Source organism: Mercenaria mercenaria, chromosome 19, assembly GCF_021730395.1.
Source record: "Mercenaria mercenaria strain notata chromosome 19, MADL_Memer_1, whole genome shotgun sequence".
NCBI lineage: Eukaryota > Metazoa > Mollusca > Bivalvia > Venerida > Veneridae > Mercenaria > Mercenaria mercenaria.
Window position 1 is genome coordinate 4,552,890 of NC_069379.1, and position 18,892 is coordinate 4,571,781.

The 18,892-nt window shown below is 34.9% G+C and overlaps 1 protein-coding gene across 1 annotated transcript in view; it reads right to left on the reverse strand.

Moving 5' to 3' along the window:
- LOC123541815 (uncharacterized) overlaps positions 1-18,892 on the reverse strand; it is a 112,782-nt gene that overhangs the window by 62,713 nt on the left and 31,177 nt on the right. The window contains exons 15-16 of the mRNA XM_053532061.1: positions 18,609-18,749; positions 11,685-11,844 (exon numbers count right to left, since the gene is read on the reverse strand). Coding sequence (XP_053388036.1) covers positions 11,685-11,844; positions 18,609-18,749 — 301 coding nt within the window. The remainder of the gene's footprint in view (positions 1-11,684; positions 11,845-18,608; positions 18,750-18,892) is intronic.

An 18,892-nucleotide genomic window follows, 5' to 3' on the forward strand; every position in this document is an offset into this window, starting at 1 on the left:
ACAAAACAATAGAATGATAATATACAATGCTATTATGGTTACTAAAGATATACAACTATTTAAAATGTCAAATTACAATTATATCTTATTGAGGAAGACCTAAGTTAAAACAATAAACAATAACTAACCTGCAAGTAAATTTATCAAAGATAATATTTATTTTATATCATGTATGTCCTTATGGAAGGATAAACATCTGGCAAGTGCAATGATGCATTGCACTTGTCCAGATCATCGATTCCTAAGGGCATAGGTGCACGGTTAGCATGGATAAGTAGAAGGGAATATAATAGGATTAACGGGATAATTGTAAGGGTGATATATAGGCCAAATAAAAAGTAAAGGGAATATTGTATGATGAATATATATATCTTAAAGCTGTCATTTTACGATATAAAGGAATGTACATATAATGAAAAACAACAACCACTTTATTCATTTTATTTATATGTATTATAATGTTACCCTATGACACTAATTAGTGTTAATTATCGTTCATCGAGTTTCTGGTATTATCAACGCCTGGGGAAATCTGAAGGAGTTTCCATGTAACTATTGATAATCGATTTTCTATAAATAACCTAATTAACATGTGGTCATATTTGCGCGTGTTTTAAACGAAAACGAGGCAATGTTGTCGAAAATTCGACAGTTTTCGTAGATGACTAGGTCTGCATTAATTAATATAATATCTTACAATTTGGTTAGTATGACTCACATTTCAGTTTATTCTGACATATAATTTAAAAGTTGTCGCAACTTGTTGGTACAAACTGGTATTTGTCTTTAGCCGGAAATGATCGGAAACCTTCGTAAATACACGATTCCGATCTGTCTTTTCCGTGAGAATTCCATTCCTACTTTTAGCCGCGGATTATTGCTTTCAGAAGTTATCGTTCTTTATCATACAACCGCATATTTCGGGTGTAATATAGGTGGGGCTGCGGTCGGGAAACAGGTTTCCCTAGGCTGTCAATTTGCAGGTAGAAAAAATGTAAGAAATTGCCAGACTGGATTCACCATATAACAGAAATACACATGTACTCTAAAATTTGATGTGAGAAGTTGCAAGAAGTCGTTTTTGGTATCAGTATAAGAGAAAGTTCATTATACAAGCTTAGAATATAGCCCGCCCGCTTAGCTCAGTAGGTAAGAGCGTTGGTCAACGGATCGCTGGGTCGCGAGTTCGATCCTCGGACGGGGCGTATGTTCTCCGTGACTATTTGATAAACGATACTGTGGCTGAAATCATTAGTCCTCCACCTCTGATAATTCGTGTGGGGAAGTTGGCAGTTACTTGCGGAGAACAGGTTTGTACTAGTACATAATCCAGAAACACTGGTTAGGTTTACTGCCCGCCATTACATGACTGAAGTACTGTTGAAAAAAGGCGTTAAACCCAAAACAAACAAAACAAGGTTAGAATCTTTTGTACATACGTACAGAGTCTGCACCATTTGTTTGGAACGTGTCAGTAGTGCATTGATGTATTTATGACATATTTGTTCCAACTCATTTTAGTTAAGTGCTTTAATCCGTAGTAATAGCGTTAAGCTACAAACTAAAATGGATTGAAACATACGTTACTTTAAATATTAATTACAACAATACCAATTAGCATTACTCGTACAATCAAACAACAAACAGATACGATACTCGAACACTTGATTCCAGGTAGCTGTAAAGATCTGTATTCTGTATTACCTGTTCATAAGAGGAAGCAAATGCATGAATATAGATGTATTCACAATAGCTTAGCACTATTCCAGAGGCATACGCATTGATAGGTTTAGTTGATAGATGAAGGAATTTAGCATTGTGATATATCTGAAAATTTCTATTTCAAACAAAACAGATAAAACGTTCAAGCACCACGACATTGTATATATCATAAATTGCTTTGATAGGTTTAGAACTGTATGTGCTCATTTCCGTTTATATAATCAGGTAGGACTTTGTTCTTTAAAAGGAGATCGTAAATACTTGAATTATGAATTATGAAAAATGCAATTTGCAATTTTAAAAATCATAACTGTTTGTACAATGCTCTTTTTCATTTGACTTTTAAAAGAAAGTGACAATAATCGCATTTTATGTTCAATTCTCCATTTCTCGTTATTTTTCTAAGATACACTATATATACATCTTAAAGATACATGTATCCTCTAAAACTAATTGAAAATGGAATACAAAGGGCATTATCAATTGATCAAAAAGAATTGAGAAAGACCAAAGAAAAACAAGATGAAAATATAATACCTTATGTATCAACACACAATCCGAAAAAATTGGAATTTTTTAACATAATAAGAGAAAATCTACCAATATTATATAACGATACTACAATGAAAGAACTTATTTCGCAAAATAATATATATATTTGTAACAACTATCAGTCAGCCATTCTGATACACGATTTGTATATTCTTGGTAGAGGTCCACTAGACAATACTACACACCAAATATCTAAACTCTAGCCATTGTAGTTTCAGACAAAAAGATTTTGAAAGATTTTCCTATATAAGTCTATGTAAAAAACAAATAATCCCTGGGGCGGGGCCAATTTTGACCCTGGGGCCATAATTTGAACAAATTTTCTAGAAATTCGGTGAGGTTTAAAAACAAGTTTGGTGAACATGCAAAAATAAATAAAAACGCTTTCGTGAACACAAGGCTAAAATCTGCAATTTTAGCCATTTCAGGGGGCATAACTCCAAGACCCATCGTGCAATATAGCTAGTTTTCAAAAGGAACCGGGATCTAATAGAGATACAAGTTATATGCAAGTTTGGTTCAAACCAAATAAGAAATGAAAGCGCTATCGTGAACACAAGCTCAATTGTGCAGATTTTAGCCATTTCAGGGAGCACAACTCCAAGACCCATCGCGCAATATGGCTGGTTTTCGGAAGGAACCGAGATCTAATAGAGATACAAGTTATGTGCAAGTTTGCAAGCAATGAAGTAATCCGATCCAGATGCGTAAAAAGTAGTTACCATTTTTTTCTAAAACTGTTGTTACATGTACTAGTATGTCGTATTAGAATCGAAATAATAAGTTCCCCAAGTGTGACTTATCGTAGAATAACCGGAGTTTTTCGTTCTTATACGAAACAATATTCTTCTTACGCATTAGAACTCAAAACACGGGTTACTAGCATTCTACGATACACCACGTTTGGGAACTTATTATTTCCTAATAAACAAAGGAAATGTTTAATAGAACAATACATGTATGTACATAACATACACTTAAAACGTTTAATGTAGCAAGCTACTACAAAGGTAATTTCCACAAACCATTGATTGCTAGGCATCTTTCTTCCAGATGGTTTCAGTGAAACAAGATAAACATGGCGCAAATACATCACTGATATGTATAAGTAAGACAGTGGTCTAAATATGACACTGATTACACCCCTAATATTTGCGATGTAAAATTTCGTAGTATAGACTGGCTATATTCACATTTTTAAAAATAAAAAAGTAAATAAAAATATATATCAAGGTGTAAGAACTAGTCTTATCTGCAAAAATATTCACTGGATGGTATTACTCAAATGAACTGGAGTTTTTTAAGGAGATTTACACAAAAAATAATTATTTTAATTCGGTTAGCGTTTTAGGAGTAATAAAAAAACTGCTTCCAAATCTGACTAAAAGCAAACACTACAAATCGTAAATTGTACTTAATTTAATTTGCTTTCAGAAGTGCGTTTTTCATGTAGAATTTCAAGCGTTTTAAAATTGCCTAATCATATAGGTACACGCACATGCATTAAAGTCCATTATAAGCGTTTGCTAAAGTCTGTCCGAAAAAATAAAATGGAATCAATTTGTTTCATACATCTAAGTTTTACAACGACAAATCATACGGCTAAGTACATTATATCAAACAGTAGCCTTACATTGATATCAACACAGAAATGAATCGGGCTTTTATTTTATTTTATTTTTACTTTTTTTAGGACAAAGGTTAGCCGGCGAGTGAATATTTTCAATTTGAACTTTCAATCTTGTTGTCTTTCCAGCATGATGCCCCATTAAGACCCAGATAATGTGTATTAATGGCACTGACCATCTGATAAGCTTGGAATGTATTCTAACTGTGGTTTGAGAACATGTATAATGAGCGTAGTGTAAATTTGTGCACCACACCAAGAATAAATGTGATAACTCAATAGTTGTTCTATTTTGAAATGTGTTTGTTAAAAATCTCTATTGAATCTGTTTTTCATAATGAAATTATGGAATAACCAATGTAATCATTTTATATTGTAACTTGTGATAAAACATAAATGTTGTGTGTTGTAACTGAAAATGAAGTTTTACTGTTACGCAACAATAATGTTTTTAACAATTTGATGAGGATGGAATTATTAGCAATAACATAACAAGATTTAGTGCCACAGCCCCTGAACAGAGAAAATACAGACATCAGCGGCAAAAATGGGATTGTAGGTAAGTCGTTGTATATAGTAGACAATAATATGTATAATATATGTATATATCAAAATTTTACTTATTAATAACTTAGGGGCTAACCATTTTATATTAAATTTGGGTGCGGCTGGGTTGAAGCAATGACCCGGTTTCCAAAGTTAAATATTTTTCTACACATCAGCTATGGTTAGATTATATCCATCCAGACAAAGACAATTTATATATTTCCAAAGCAGAATATTTAATCAACGAAATGCATTTGTACGTTATTGGTCGATAATGTAAATGGCAATATGTTTTATAATACTATAATATATAAAACGCAGCTGAATGCAGTTCTACTTGAATCACAAGAGCTTAACCAGACCTATACTTTTTTAAATCAAATTTACAACTTAGGGGCGCAGTTAGGCCAAAATTGTAGGTAAGGTTTGCACGCTCCCCCCCCCCCCCCCCCCCCCCCACCAAATTCTTACATTAAAGATTTTAAAGATGCTATAGAAATGACTTTCACCTTTTACAAAATTGAAATCGATGGCCTGGCCTGGCCCGGCTCAGTCGAAAAAAAATGGGCTCATCGGACCAGGCCAGACCAAGCTAGGCCAGGCCAGAGATTAGAACATGCCGCTTTTTGGCATAAATCTGGATTTTTTTTTTCAAAATGAAATGTAGGCCCGGGGGAGCTATTGTACATTATAGAAAGTACATCAGTGTTAAGGACGTAGCTGGTTTTTAAAGTGATACGTGCGCACGAATTATCTATAGCGTGCACACAAAATAAGTTTTTGGTGCACAGATGATTTTTCTACTAAATTGCTATTACATGCGTACGTATTTCTTTATACGTTTAAAGACGTTTTATACCAATTTTTTAAACTTGCATGTGCGCAGATGCGTTTTATGCCAATACGCATCCAGATGTTTATAATATTAGCTATTACATGCGCACAAAATAATTTATACAAATATGTTTGTTTTTTTAAACTAATACATGTGCACCTATTACCTATTATGTGCACACATAATAAGTACACGTGAGAAAATGTTTTTTTCCACTTAATATATATGCACTGATGTTTATTATACCAATACGTGCGGTGATTTTTTATTAATAATCTAATACGTGCGCACGTATAAGTTATTACGTGCGCACGTAATCAGTTATTTGTATTCAGAAGTGTTTTTCTACTAATGCACCGATGTTGTTATACTATTACGTGCAGTGATGTTTTTTTAACTAATACGTGCGCACCTATTAGCTATTTCTTGCGCACGCAGTAAGTTATACGTGTGCAGGTGTTTTTCTACTTATATGAGCTGATATTTTTATTCTAATACGTGCGTACATATTAGTTATTACGTGTGCATGTATTAGTATACAACACCTCTGTGCCACCGTACAATACTATCTTCGTGCATGACTAAGACTTTATTCTGCTATTAAAATAATATGTTTTAAGAAAATACAGTGTTGATATGTTTTAATGCCTTTATTTTTCTATTAATCTTTTATTATTTTCAGCTAAAATGTATGAAAACAGATTAAGAAGATGTGTCAACCATACAATGACAAAGTGTGCAGCAGTTGTCAGTCGAAAGATGGGACTAATTTTCAGTTCGAAGACTAAATCAAGGATATCATACTGAAAGCCGCTTAAAGCTATTAGTGTGTTAGTGAAAAAAATCTGTGGAGTCCGCCCGCTAATCTCAGTAGGGAGAACGTTGGTCTATGGATCGCAGGGTCGCAATTTAGATCCCCGGGATGGACGTATGGTCTCCGTGACGATATGATGAAAGGAATTGTGTCTGTAATCATTCGTCCTTCACCTTTGATAATTCATGTGGGGAAGTTGGCAGTTACTTGCGGAGAAACGGTTTGTACTGTCACAGAACCCAGGAACACTGCCCGCCGTTACATGATTGAAAAAGTGTTGTAAAAACGACGTTAAACAAAAAACCAAATATTAAAAACCTGTACGAGATTAATGTATCCCCTAAAACATGTCAATTGTTTGAATGATTAATAAGTTCAATTTTGAATTATTCAGAAGTTTTGCGCTATACGAAGTGGGAGGAAATAGAAAGAATGCATTTAATGTTTTGTAAACATTTTTTTTCTTTTTTGATTAAAAGTAGTACATATTCTGTTGGAGCTTATTTGGAATTAGTCATATGCTCATTTTATATTAGTCGATATGTATACATTAAAAAGTACTGTTGTAAAGTTTTGATTACAGATAGTATTATCCGAAATCGTGTATATGAAGAGTCGTTGGAACCTGTAACACAGCCTACAAGAACTGGATGACTATTGTTAAAACAGTATTATGTGTCTATGAATTTGCTTATATACTGGATAATCCAATGCCGGTGAATTAAAATTTTACATACATTACTGGTGAAATACATAATAATCGATTATGTGGTTGTTTGTATTTAAAAATATGCTATGTTTGTATTGCCGAAGATGTCCCTTGTAAAAGTCATAATGAACTATATTTTCAGTTCTTTTCTGTATATTTAGTATATAATTTTTATGCATTTTGCTTTTTCATAGAATTAAGTTCATTAAACGAACAGCGGCGCCCTTTTGCAGCGCCTTTTCGGCCGTCACGTGACTTTTCTTGGGGGCTAGAGATTTACTGACCTTTCAGCCCAGTTTATGTTTTACGAACTAGCGCTTGGAATTTAATGGTAAAACATTCCTCCCTACTCTCCCTTAATTTACATCATCTTTTAATTTTTCCATTTAGTTTACATCCTCTTTTTCGTGGGCCTACGCTCTGAGGCTGTGTTTGTATTGCTCTGGGCTTCCGAGAAATCTACTCTTACCTATTATATTTTCTACATCTTTTTTCTGTGAGTTAGACGATATTTTGTATTGCTGATCACATGTATATTATATTCTATTATCGGGGGTCAAGTGTATTTCATAATGTTGTATAAATTGAAGTTATTTGCTTCATATACTTTTCCCATACTTGGTTATGAACTGATAGTTAAATAATGACCATATGTGTAGTGCTTCATGCATTGGCTATGCTATAATTATTTGTTTAATAATTATACATCTGTTTACGCATTATTGTTAATGATTTTGCATATACGTATTTTTGCGCGTTGCGCATATTAGTTAGAGCTGTAGTTAGTTTAAGGGAATAATAAAGCTCTCAGTATTCCACTCTATTTCGTCGTTGTTTATTTGTTTGTTTGTTTAAAAATCAAGCTACTTGATTTCTTCTCCTAAATTTCAGCGTAAATTTCTACTGTTCACTACACCACAATTATTTATTTCATACATTTAGATAAATAACGCCTGAAAAATGAACACATGGGATCGAATTATTTGGTCGGGAATTCCCGATGAAACCCTACATGCTGGTGCTTGAATAGTGTAAGTGAACATTTCCGTATGAATAACGTCTGAAAATGCAACACATGGAATCGAATTATTTGGTCGGGAATTCCCGATGAAAACTTACATGCTGGTGCTTCAATACTTTAACTGAACATTTCAGTATGAATAAAGTCTGAAAATGGAACACATGAAATCGAAATATTTCGTCGGGAATTCCCGATGAAACACTACATGCTGGTGCTTGAATAGAATAAGTGAACATTTTATTAGGAATTTATGCTGAATGAGTCATTTTGGTGATTAAATCCGTACAGACTACACAAAATGTCATGTTTTGTTATGCAAATGCCTTTATTTTGACCGCTGAAATACATTTTGGACCAAAACAGAAAAAAAGATTTTCCGTTTCTAATTTGGACAGTGATTGCAGATCATTTACTGTTCATTTCCAACCATCCTATGAATTTCGAAGCTTCTGGATCAAAAGGTTCTCAAGTTATTGATCGGAACATTGCCCATGTTCTGTTCCCTGTGACCTTTGATCAAGTGACCTAAAAATCAATGGGTTGATCTAATCTACAGGTCCAATTATACTTTCTGTTTTAAGCGGTTCTCAAGTTATAGATCGGAAATTGTTTTCCATGTTTAGGCCTCTGTGACTTAGACCTTGGAGTGAGTCCCCCAAGTAAAAATAGGGTTTGTCTACTCTATAAACCCTGCAAGCCAAAGTAGCTCGAGGTCAAATGGTTCTCCAGATATATATCGGAAATGAAATCTGACGGACGAACAGGACAAAAAAAAAAAAAACAATATGTCTCTCCCACTGGATATATTTCATATTTATTCTCGCTTTTGTCCCTTCCCCGCAAACACCTCTCCCGGCAAAGCTTTCACGTGTACGTGAGACACTGAGGTTTGCTAGTTTCACAGTTTACATGTTCAATATTACAGAAAACTAAACAATGATTTGCTTCAACTTGGGACTGCTGTTGATAACGCAGAGAGCTGGCGTATCCAAGAGTCACTGATACTGGGATCTCTGGTACAAAGGCGCTTAAATTTCCTACAGGTTAGAGAAACAAATTTGATACTACATTTTCTAAATGTCGGAGTTCGTGAGAAATAAGGGACAGAATATTGGTCTGTCGTGAGTTACGATAGCGATTCAGGGTTTATCAACAAACAATATTTTGCCGTTTATTTTGCATTAAATCCAAAGTAATCTTGTATCTGACTTAAATTTTTCTCCTTTTTGTTAACAAGATTTTATAATTTGCACGTATTCTGTTTGGTTTAGCTTTAAAATCAGTTTCACGGCCATTCTGTTAAGACAGGACAACCGCGACGCCATCTCCATGGCTTCGTGTGGGCGTCGTTAAAACGGCGTCGTCTTTTGTGTTGGGGGAATGTAAACATTATAAATCAAATTATGACACCTCTTTAAATCTCCCGAAAGCCAAATGGGGCCTCTCCTTTATGTATGCGTTTGATAAATTTATCACTGCCGTTCATGATTTCACGTTAAAAATGACAAGCTTCAAATCCATTGCTATTTCGATAAATTAAATTATAAATATTAATATTTTCATTTTATAAAATTTTAAAATATTGTTATCGTTAAATGATTGACACTAGTTATTGATGTTATTGATTACGGCAGATGATCTCATGTGATATTGCCAATTTCTATATAAATCTCATTTTTATGAAAAAGGTTTTCCATTAAAAGACATAGACAAGTGTAAAATATACTTGAAATAATGATTTGATATAATTATAGAACCCAAGAGACTGTACGAAAGCTAAGAAACTGGTCTGTAAATTGGACAAGGTGTGTGGGTTTGGTTGTCAACTAAACCATGTGACATATTGTCTAATAATGGCATATGGTACCCAACGTACACTTATTCTAGACTCCAAGGAGTGGCATTATGCACCAGAAGAGGGCTGGGAATCAGTATTTTTGCCATTAAGTACGAACTGTACATCGACCATGGGGCAGCGCGCACTACATTGGAATGGTTAGTAGGAATTTCATATCAAACATGGGGCAGCGCGCTACTGCGCTGGAATGGCAAGTACAAATTTCATATCACCCACGGGGAAGTGTGCACTTCACTGGAATAGCACATCAACCATGGGTAAACGTGCCCTGCGTTAAGGTGGAAGGTATAAATTCAATTTCATATTAACCATAGGAAAACACGCATCCTGCTGTGCTGGAGTGTAAGTATTGTAAATCAACCGTAACCGGGAAGCATGCAATTCAACCACTAGTCTGGTACCATAAATGTGAATTTTACCTTAACCACAGGGTAATGCGGACTAAGCTAGAATGGTATCATGGGAGAGAAATAAATGTCAAGGAGACTCTTTGAACTGGAAATATGATTCATAATAAGGCGTCTTATAAGCGAAAATATACGGTGGTCTATAGTGGTAATAGAAAGATGAAAATTTAAAATTTCATTTACGTGTGGTAAAATGAATATTACATTTGTGTCTTTCCAGATTGAATTTATTAAACCCGATTTTAAAACTTCTTAGCAAAACCTTAAACTGCGCACTTCACTGGAATGGTACATATTGCATATTAACAATTACAAAGACAACTTAGGGACATCCTCAGATGTGTCACATGGAACATTCAATGACATAATAGTCTGTCATTCCATGAAAAGCGACATACGGTCTGTATTTCAACCATTTAGTGCAAATGTTCGTTTTTTATTGTGTTCATACGGCAATGCACATGATACAATAGAGTGTTATTCCATGAAAAGCGGCGGACAGTCGCTAGTTAAAATAAGGGGATGGGTTTTTCCTAGACGAGAAAAAACGGGTAGAACTAAGCAATTAGGAATTGGCATATGGTTCGTGTTTCAACCATTAAGTGCAAATGGTCGTTTTAGTGTGTTATGCAATTATTTATGAAGCATGGTTGTTCTTGAGTCATAGCACATGTATTATAGGTACGTGTATACACTAACATATTTGCTAGACAGAGAAAAGTAAAAAGCTTTGTATGTGGGTAAATGAAGCTGTGGTTAACGTACTTAAAAAGCTCCTGACGTGTGTATAAAAAACAAAGACAAATATCAAACAGGGAATGCCACGAGCCAAAAACGCAGCCTCCTCAAAACAAAACCCAAAACCCTTAAAACTGATTTAACCAAGTAGACTTTACTTATAACTTCCTTTAATGCTTATAATATTTTGGCATATTTCTACGCAGTAACCTATGCGTATCCGTCGGCAATTTTGATCTCATCTTAGTACGAAATGCTCGGGATGGGCTATTTGATTCTCATGTTCACATTTCCTTATATGTCTGTTTTGGAAAGTTTTCTTGCATGAAGCTACTGGCCCAAATTTAAAATAATTTCACACAAATGATTGTTGATAATTGTATGACCCAATATGGTTAAAATTATTATTGACTCGCCAAAAACATTGCCGCCAGAGGATGTGGTAATTTTTCCTTATGTATATTTTGAGAACTAAAAATCTTGTCAGAAAGAAGTTAAAATAATTCCTGTGATGAGTATTTACAACGAATGTTCATTTTTTTTGTTTAGTCAAGAACACAGCCGCCAGAGGACATTACATCACTTTTCCCATTGTGTACTTTTAAAAAATTATTGTACATTGTATCAACAAACAGTAACTGTTAATTATTGATTCATGATGATTAAAATTCCCATAGAATTCCTCCATAGGCCTTACTAATAGTAATATATGTAATCAACAAGCTGTACAGGGGGCAGCGTATGTATTATACGGGGATGATTTTGACTGTTTGATTGTTAAAATCCCTTTGTCAGTCAAAATAATTATGCATTGAATAATTTCAGGCAAGACAGATTACAGTGTTATCAAGTTACCATTTATAGACCGACTATCCCCTCGTCCTGACTTTCTTCCTTTCGCCTTACCGCTGGACCTCGCTGACAGGATCGAACGTTTCCATGGTGAACCAGCGGCTTGGTGGATCGGACAGTTTGTGAAATATCTTACAAGACCGAATGCGAAGCTCAACAAATACTTTCAAGAAAGAATACGAATGCTTGGTTTTGCCAAGCCAATAGTAGGGTAATGTCATTGTAATAAGATTAAAAGTCCCAAGAACATTTGATTTTGCCAAACCAAGCGTAGGTTTATATAAATGTAACGAGGAACGTCCGGGTTTGCCAAGCCAGTAGTAGGGTAATGTCATTTAACAAGGGAACCAATCTCAAGAACTTTATTTCAATGTAATATGGGTACCAGTCTCATGAACGCTTGGGTTTGCTAAACCATTAGTATGATTATGTCAAAACACCAACAGAAACAGCCTAAAAAACGCTTGCGTTTGCTTGACCAAACAAAAGTCAATGTCAATTTAAAAAAAAAGGACGTCTGAGTTAGCCGATTAAATAGTAAGGTAATGTCAATGTAACAGGGGAATCAGTCTCATAAACGCTTGGATTTGTCGAGCCAATAGTAGAGTAATGTCAAAGCAAAAAGGGAACCAGTCTTATGAACGCTTGGGTTTGTCGAGCCAATAGTAGGGTAATGTCAAAGTAAAAAGGGAACCAGTCTTATGAACGCTTGGGTTTTCCAAGCAAATAATAGGTTAATGTCTGTATAACAATCGAACCAGTCTCAAGAATGCTTGGGTTTTGTATACATTGCTGGACTTTAACTGGCGTGTTAAAATAAATAATAATATACATGATATAAGCAGAACTGAAATAAATTAATTCAAACTCTCTTGTAAGTACAATTTTTTTCATATATAATTAGAAAATCCATATTAGGTACATAATCAAATTCATATTCCAGCGGAAATTGTGTAGGGAGATATTTTATATTATCATACCTCAAGTAAAGACAATGCGAAATTCCATAGACTTAAAAGGGACTGCTTTTGAACACTACATTTCGAACATTATCTAGATGTGTGTGCGTGTTTGTTTTAAATATCGGGTGTTATTCATTTTTAAACCCACACAAAAACAAGCGTTAGAATGATATATGATATGATCCAGTTACTAACAAGACCTTTTTAAAAAAATAATACCCCGGATTCTAAGCGTTCCAATGTGTTGATCAGATAACTGAGACGCTTATAAACAAATGAGTCTGTCCATTTCGAAAGAAAGGACTTTGCAATTAAAGGTTCTTAATGCTAGCTTCATTGTGTAGTAAATATCTCAATGTGATATCACGGCAAAAGAGGTTGTTATGGAATATTGACAACCTTCGAAAAATAATAACACCCAAAGCGCTATTACTTTTGTTAGGTTTACAATACGAGTATTCCTTGCTGATCTGGGTTGTTTATGTATCTTGTTATCTTGTTTGTCTTATCTATATATAGTCATGAAATGTGGCTTAAAAATGTTTATTTTGCGTTAGATTAGCAATGGAATACATGTACGTGTCAACCTTTGATCACTGAATTGTAAATATTATTATTTGAAATTCATTATTTGATAACTGCCCAATTTAGGATTAAGTTTTAATTCAAACTGATATTCAATTAAATTATGTAATTATCTTACAGCAATTCCAGTGGCATTTATTGGATGCAGTTGTTCATCTGTTTTGTTAGTGTATCGTAAAAATTCATGTAAAATGTGTTTGTCTTACTTTCCCCATATATCACCACTTTTTATTAATGCATAAGGTAAATATGTGCCACAGTGGGCTTACAGCCCAAAAGAATATATTTGAATAAACTCAAAACTATGTAATATCCAGTATTGTAATCTCAAATACTACAAAAATGTATTTCTTTCAGTGTTCAGATACGGCGAACAGACAAGATAACAAGGCGGGAAGCAGTATTCCACGACTTGGATGATTATATGAACCATGTGAAGGAATGGTTTGATGTTTATGAGCGGAGTCATTCCAATGTACAACGTAGAGTATACCTTGCCACAGATGAGCCGACGATATTGTCCGATGCTGTCCAAAAGTGGGTGAAATGATTTTATTGTTAGAAAAATCAACATTTTGCTAGACAACCCGGTTTGTATGGCGATGAAAACGCCAACAAGCCAAAAGGGAATACCTCAGTCTATAACTTAATTGCATTTACGTTCTTTTAATGGCGGAGGTCAATCGTCTTTTCTAGATGTCGAGAAAGTATCAGTATTTTGTGTGCTAAACTAATTTGTTATTATCAGAATATATGTTAATAACAAACTGTACCCTAACAGTATTACCTACTATATTTTTGGCAGTTTACTTTTTTGTTCGTCATTTCCCAAGAGTAACCAAGACCCTTTGTTCATTTTGTAATTCAGATATCCAGACTACAAATTTATAAGTGACAACGAGGTCTCCAAATCCGCCGGAATAAGTAGTAGATATACCAACACATCTTTACGGGGGATTCTTCTTGATGTACATCTATTGTCAATGTGTAACTATCTAGTGTGTACATTTTCCTCGCAGGCAAGTTAATCTTTACCGTGCTATATTTCTAAAATGAACTCGTCTATCATTCAGTTTGGACAGTACCATTTATAATTTGAACGGATAAAAGCCGGAAGCTGGAACGTAAGGAGAAAAACCCGAAGGTTCTTGCCCGTTGATAAAAGTCCTTGCCATTGTCACGTTCTCTACGTTTGAAGCCATACTTTAATTTTTAACTTGAAATATCTGGAAAGAAATATCTGAAATAGTCAAATGCTTGTTCTCGTAGTTTAACTCCAAATTAGCTGATGTAAGAATTAATTGATGTAGGATTTAACCATTGAATGAATAAGCTGATGTACAAATAAACTGAGGTAGGAAAAGAGCCAATGAACGAATTAGCTGATGTACAAATTAGCTAATCGGTTGATTGGTTTTATCGTTAGAGTTCAAGGGTTCTCATCAATAAAGCCAGTGAATTTCAGATTTTACATCTAGTAACATATTGAACTGATATTGAAATCATTGTCACTCTAATCGTAGATAAATATTTAAAAAAAAATCTAGGTCATAAATCGGCATTCGAAAAGTAATGCAATATATTCCTTTAAAAGTTGCTATGTCTGTCATTTTATCTTATTATCAATGAAAAGTGTATTATATGTAACATTTGATTAACGTGTTTTTTACATTAGTTATGTTACCAGGTGTGCAGATCTGCCTACGAAAGAATGCAGCCTCGCTATGGAGACGCGTCCGGTTGTTTTCGTTCTCTTGATGATTCTTACCATTTTTTCGGACAAAATCCTCGTTACTGGAAAGCAATTGTACAACATAAGGCGAGAGACGCGGACGAAATATCTTTCGAGAAAGGTGATTTTGTGAATGTGGCAGGCAATCATTGGAATGGTTACTCGAAAGGAACTCATATTAACACGAATAAAGAAGGATTGTTTCCGACATATAAGATCAAAAGCGAATTAACGCGTGTATCAATGCCGACTTACCCGGAAGTTGAAATTGGAGCTGGAAGCTGGTACTTAAGGAAAGGAATTTACTGAATGTTCTTGCCGGTTGATAAAAATACGTTCATACCATGGTCACGCTCAAGACGTTTAAAGCCATGATTTAATTCTTAACAAAAAGAAATCTCTGAAATACTCAAATTAATTTTTTCGCTGTTTAACTTCGAACTAACTGAGAAAGGAATTAGCTGATGAACGTATCAGCTGGTGTACACATTAGTTGATAGGTTAATTTGTTCTGGTTTTGTCATTAGGATTCAAGGATGGATGGATCAATAAAACAAATGATTTTCAGATTTTACATCTTCGGACATATTGAAACGAAATCAAAATCATTGTCTCTCTATATCTGGATAAAAAAAGTTATTTTTTAAATATATTCTATTATAGGGTGATAATCTAGTTGACATACTTCATTTCCAGTCTGGCATTTAAACATTTCTATACATAGTGATGTTTTAGCACATTGTAACAGAAATTCATTTCACAAATGAAATGATCATATCTCATTTAGAATTTGATATACAATGGTACTTACTATTACATGTTACACTTGATTTTTGTATAAAAATCAATACTATGCAGACATAGTTTGATTCTGTAGAAAGCAGTGATGAGAATGATTTGATATTTCTGAAAGAAATTGTCTATGAATGATTACCGTTTGATTTTTTATAAAAAGAAATTATGAATGTTTATAGTAACTATCTGAACTTGTGAAAAGCAGTTAGAGTGTTTATGATTACCATTTTCTTCTGTAGACGGAAATTATGTGTATTGATGATTTACAATTCTTAGTATAGAAAGAGGTACGTATATGAATAATTTTCTTAAGATTTGGTCAGAAAGTAAGGTCCCATCATTGATTAGATTTAACGCCATACCGACAAAGTGTAGGCCGTATTTAACGTCATACCGACAATGTGTAGGTAGTATTAAGGTTTATACCGAAAAGTGTGGTCGTATTTAACGTCGTACCGACAAAGTGTAGGTAGTATTAAGGTTCATACCGAAAAGTGTGGTCGTATTTAACGTCGTACCGACAAAGTGTAGGTAGTATTTAAGTTCTTACCGAAAAGTGTAGGTCATATTTAACGTCATACCGACAACGTGTAGGTAGTATTAAGGTTCATACCGAAAAGTGTGGTCGTATTTAACGTCGTACCGACAAAGAGTAGGCAGTATTTAAGTTCATACCGAAAAGTGTAGGTCGTATTTAACGTCATTACGACAATGTGTAGGTAGTATTAAGGTTCATACCGAAAAGTGTGGTCGTATTTAACGTCGTACCGACAAAGTGTAGGTAGTATTTAAGTTCATACCGAAAAGTGTAGGTCATATTTAACGTCGTACCGACAAAGTGTAGGTCGTATTTAACGTCATACCGACAAAGTGTAGGTCGTATTTAACGTCACACCGACAAAGTGTAGGTCGTATTTAACATCATAACGATAAAGTGTAGGTCGTATTGCGACTTTTCCAGCTTTTCGTGGAGGATTTCCCAGCTTTTCATGGAGGATGAAGAACCCCCAGATGCTCCTAGTATCATTTTAGATATAGGATATCGAACAATATTTGTCTAGTTTGTCTTATGCTAATAACTGTAATCAAATTTTAAGAAAAGGACTATACTATCTTACAAACAAGGAAATACAAAAGGATGGTGTTTAAATATATTTGTGTTTGCATGTATTTCATATATTGGTGTTGGCATATTTTGCATATTGATGTAAGGTGGGCCGTTGGTCTAGTGGTAACACGCTTGACTGTCAATCCGAATCCCGGTCCAGGCACTGGAAATTTGAAACTGAAACTGCTTTATTTGATTAAACGCCTAATTTTACACATAGTAAAATCCTCTGGCGTTGTACATTGAATTATACCTGATTTATATAGCGCCCAAGGCGCTTTACATAGTTCAAATGCAGCCACACAGGGCGCATAATTCATCCTCTACTAGTACAGACACAGAGCGATCTGACCAGAGGGACAGAGTGAGACAAAGCCCCCACGACAGAGAGATCAGAAATCAGATACAGGCTTATCCGGCTAACTTAGCCTAGCTCGTTTCGAATAGACAGCCTGTTTCTTTAACGTGCCCACTGATACACGCAAGGATTGCCTGGGTTCCTGACCAGTACACCTCTAGTTGGGTGGGAAACACTGAAAGCGTTTCTGAAAATTCCCGAGTAGCTGTCGGGGATTGAACCCCGACCTCAGGATTGGAAGGCCAGTGTGCAAACCACTGAGCTATCCGTCCACCCACTGGAAATTTCTGAGATGCCTTCGAGTGTATCCTAATTTAGAGGCCTGTACAGGTTCTTCCAGGAAAGACGGCTTCGCATGTATCGGTGCTATACACCGGGCACGTTAAAGAACCAGACTGTCTATTCGCAAAGAGCTAGGCTAAGTAAGTATCTTAAAAGTCCTCTCGATCTGTTCTGCGGGCTTTATCTCACTCTGTCCCACTGGTCAGATCGCTCTGTGTCTGTACTAGTAGAGGATGAATTTCGCGCTCTGTGCGGCTGCGTTTGCTATATGTAATGCGCCTTTGAACGTGTTTATCATGAAAAGGGCGCTTTATAAATCTGGTATTATAATAATAATAGTAACATATATAGGTGTTTATATATATAATGGTGTTTGCATACACTGATGTTTCAATATATCAAGTGTTTACATATATCTGTGTTTGCTTATATTGTTTAAAGCTTTTAATTTTTCATTTTACAGTTGATACAGTGAAAGATTTTGCGTTTTCGGCATTGTCCGGCTCATTGTTTCGTATGAATTACAGTTGCAGCCGAAGAATAACGAAATAGCGTTTAATTTAGGAGAATACGTGATAGTTATGGTTGCATTATATCCAAACAATATGTCAAAACAAGAGAAAGTCTTTATTTTTCCTTTTGAAACATTCGTTGTATATTTCATTGGTAATGGTCTGTGACGTTTAAATTTCAAATGAGGCCAGGTAACCAAGCCCTTTACCATTTTTTTTTTTGTTGGGCTTAGAGTCACCTCAACACATTTAAGGTAAAATGACATATTTCCAGCTTTTTGTGGTGGACGAAGACCCCAGGTGACCCTCTAGGCATTGTTTTGGGCATGGTCAGGCACCTGGGTGGAAACACCCAACTAGATGACTTCCTTATTTGAAGAACTCTACCACCCCAAGCAAGATCTCAAATCCACATCAGTTAGTAGAAGTGATTTTAGCCAACTATGTTGAATATTTTGGTTAACTATGTTGAGATAAAATTCCAGACATGCATTGTTGGGTCAGACACTTGTCTCCTCATATCAGGAGGAAAATACAATAGCATGCATCTCAAAAGTACTAATTATAGTTACAAACAAAGGGAGGCTACTCACCTTGCATTCTTCATCTAACAGGTCGAGTATACCAAGTTTCGCCTCTATCAGATCAATACATGGTTGGTTGTCATAGTAATCTATAAATGACCATTCTATAGCTTCCTTCACATACTCTTCTTGCTCTAGTTTGAACACATGCTGCAATGACAAAATATTTCAGTGCTCATTTCTCCTGTATTCACTGACATTCTTTTTCTTCCTTTGAAAAGAAATAAGTTTGAAAGAATTGCATATAAAATGTATTACCTTAGCTGAACAACTCAAGAAAATCTAGACACTGA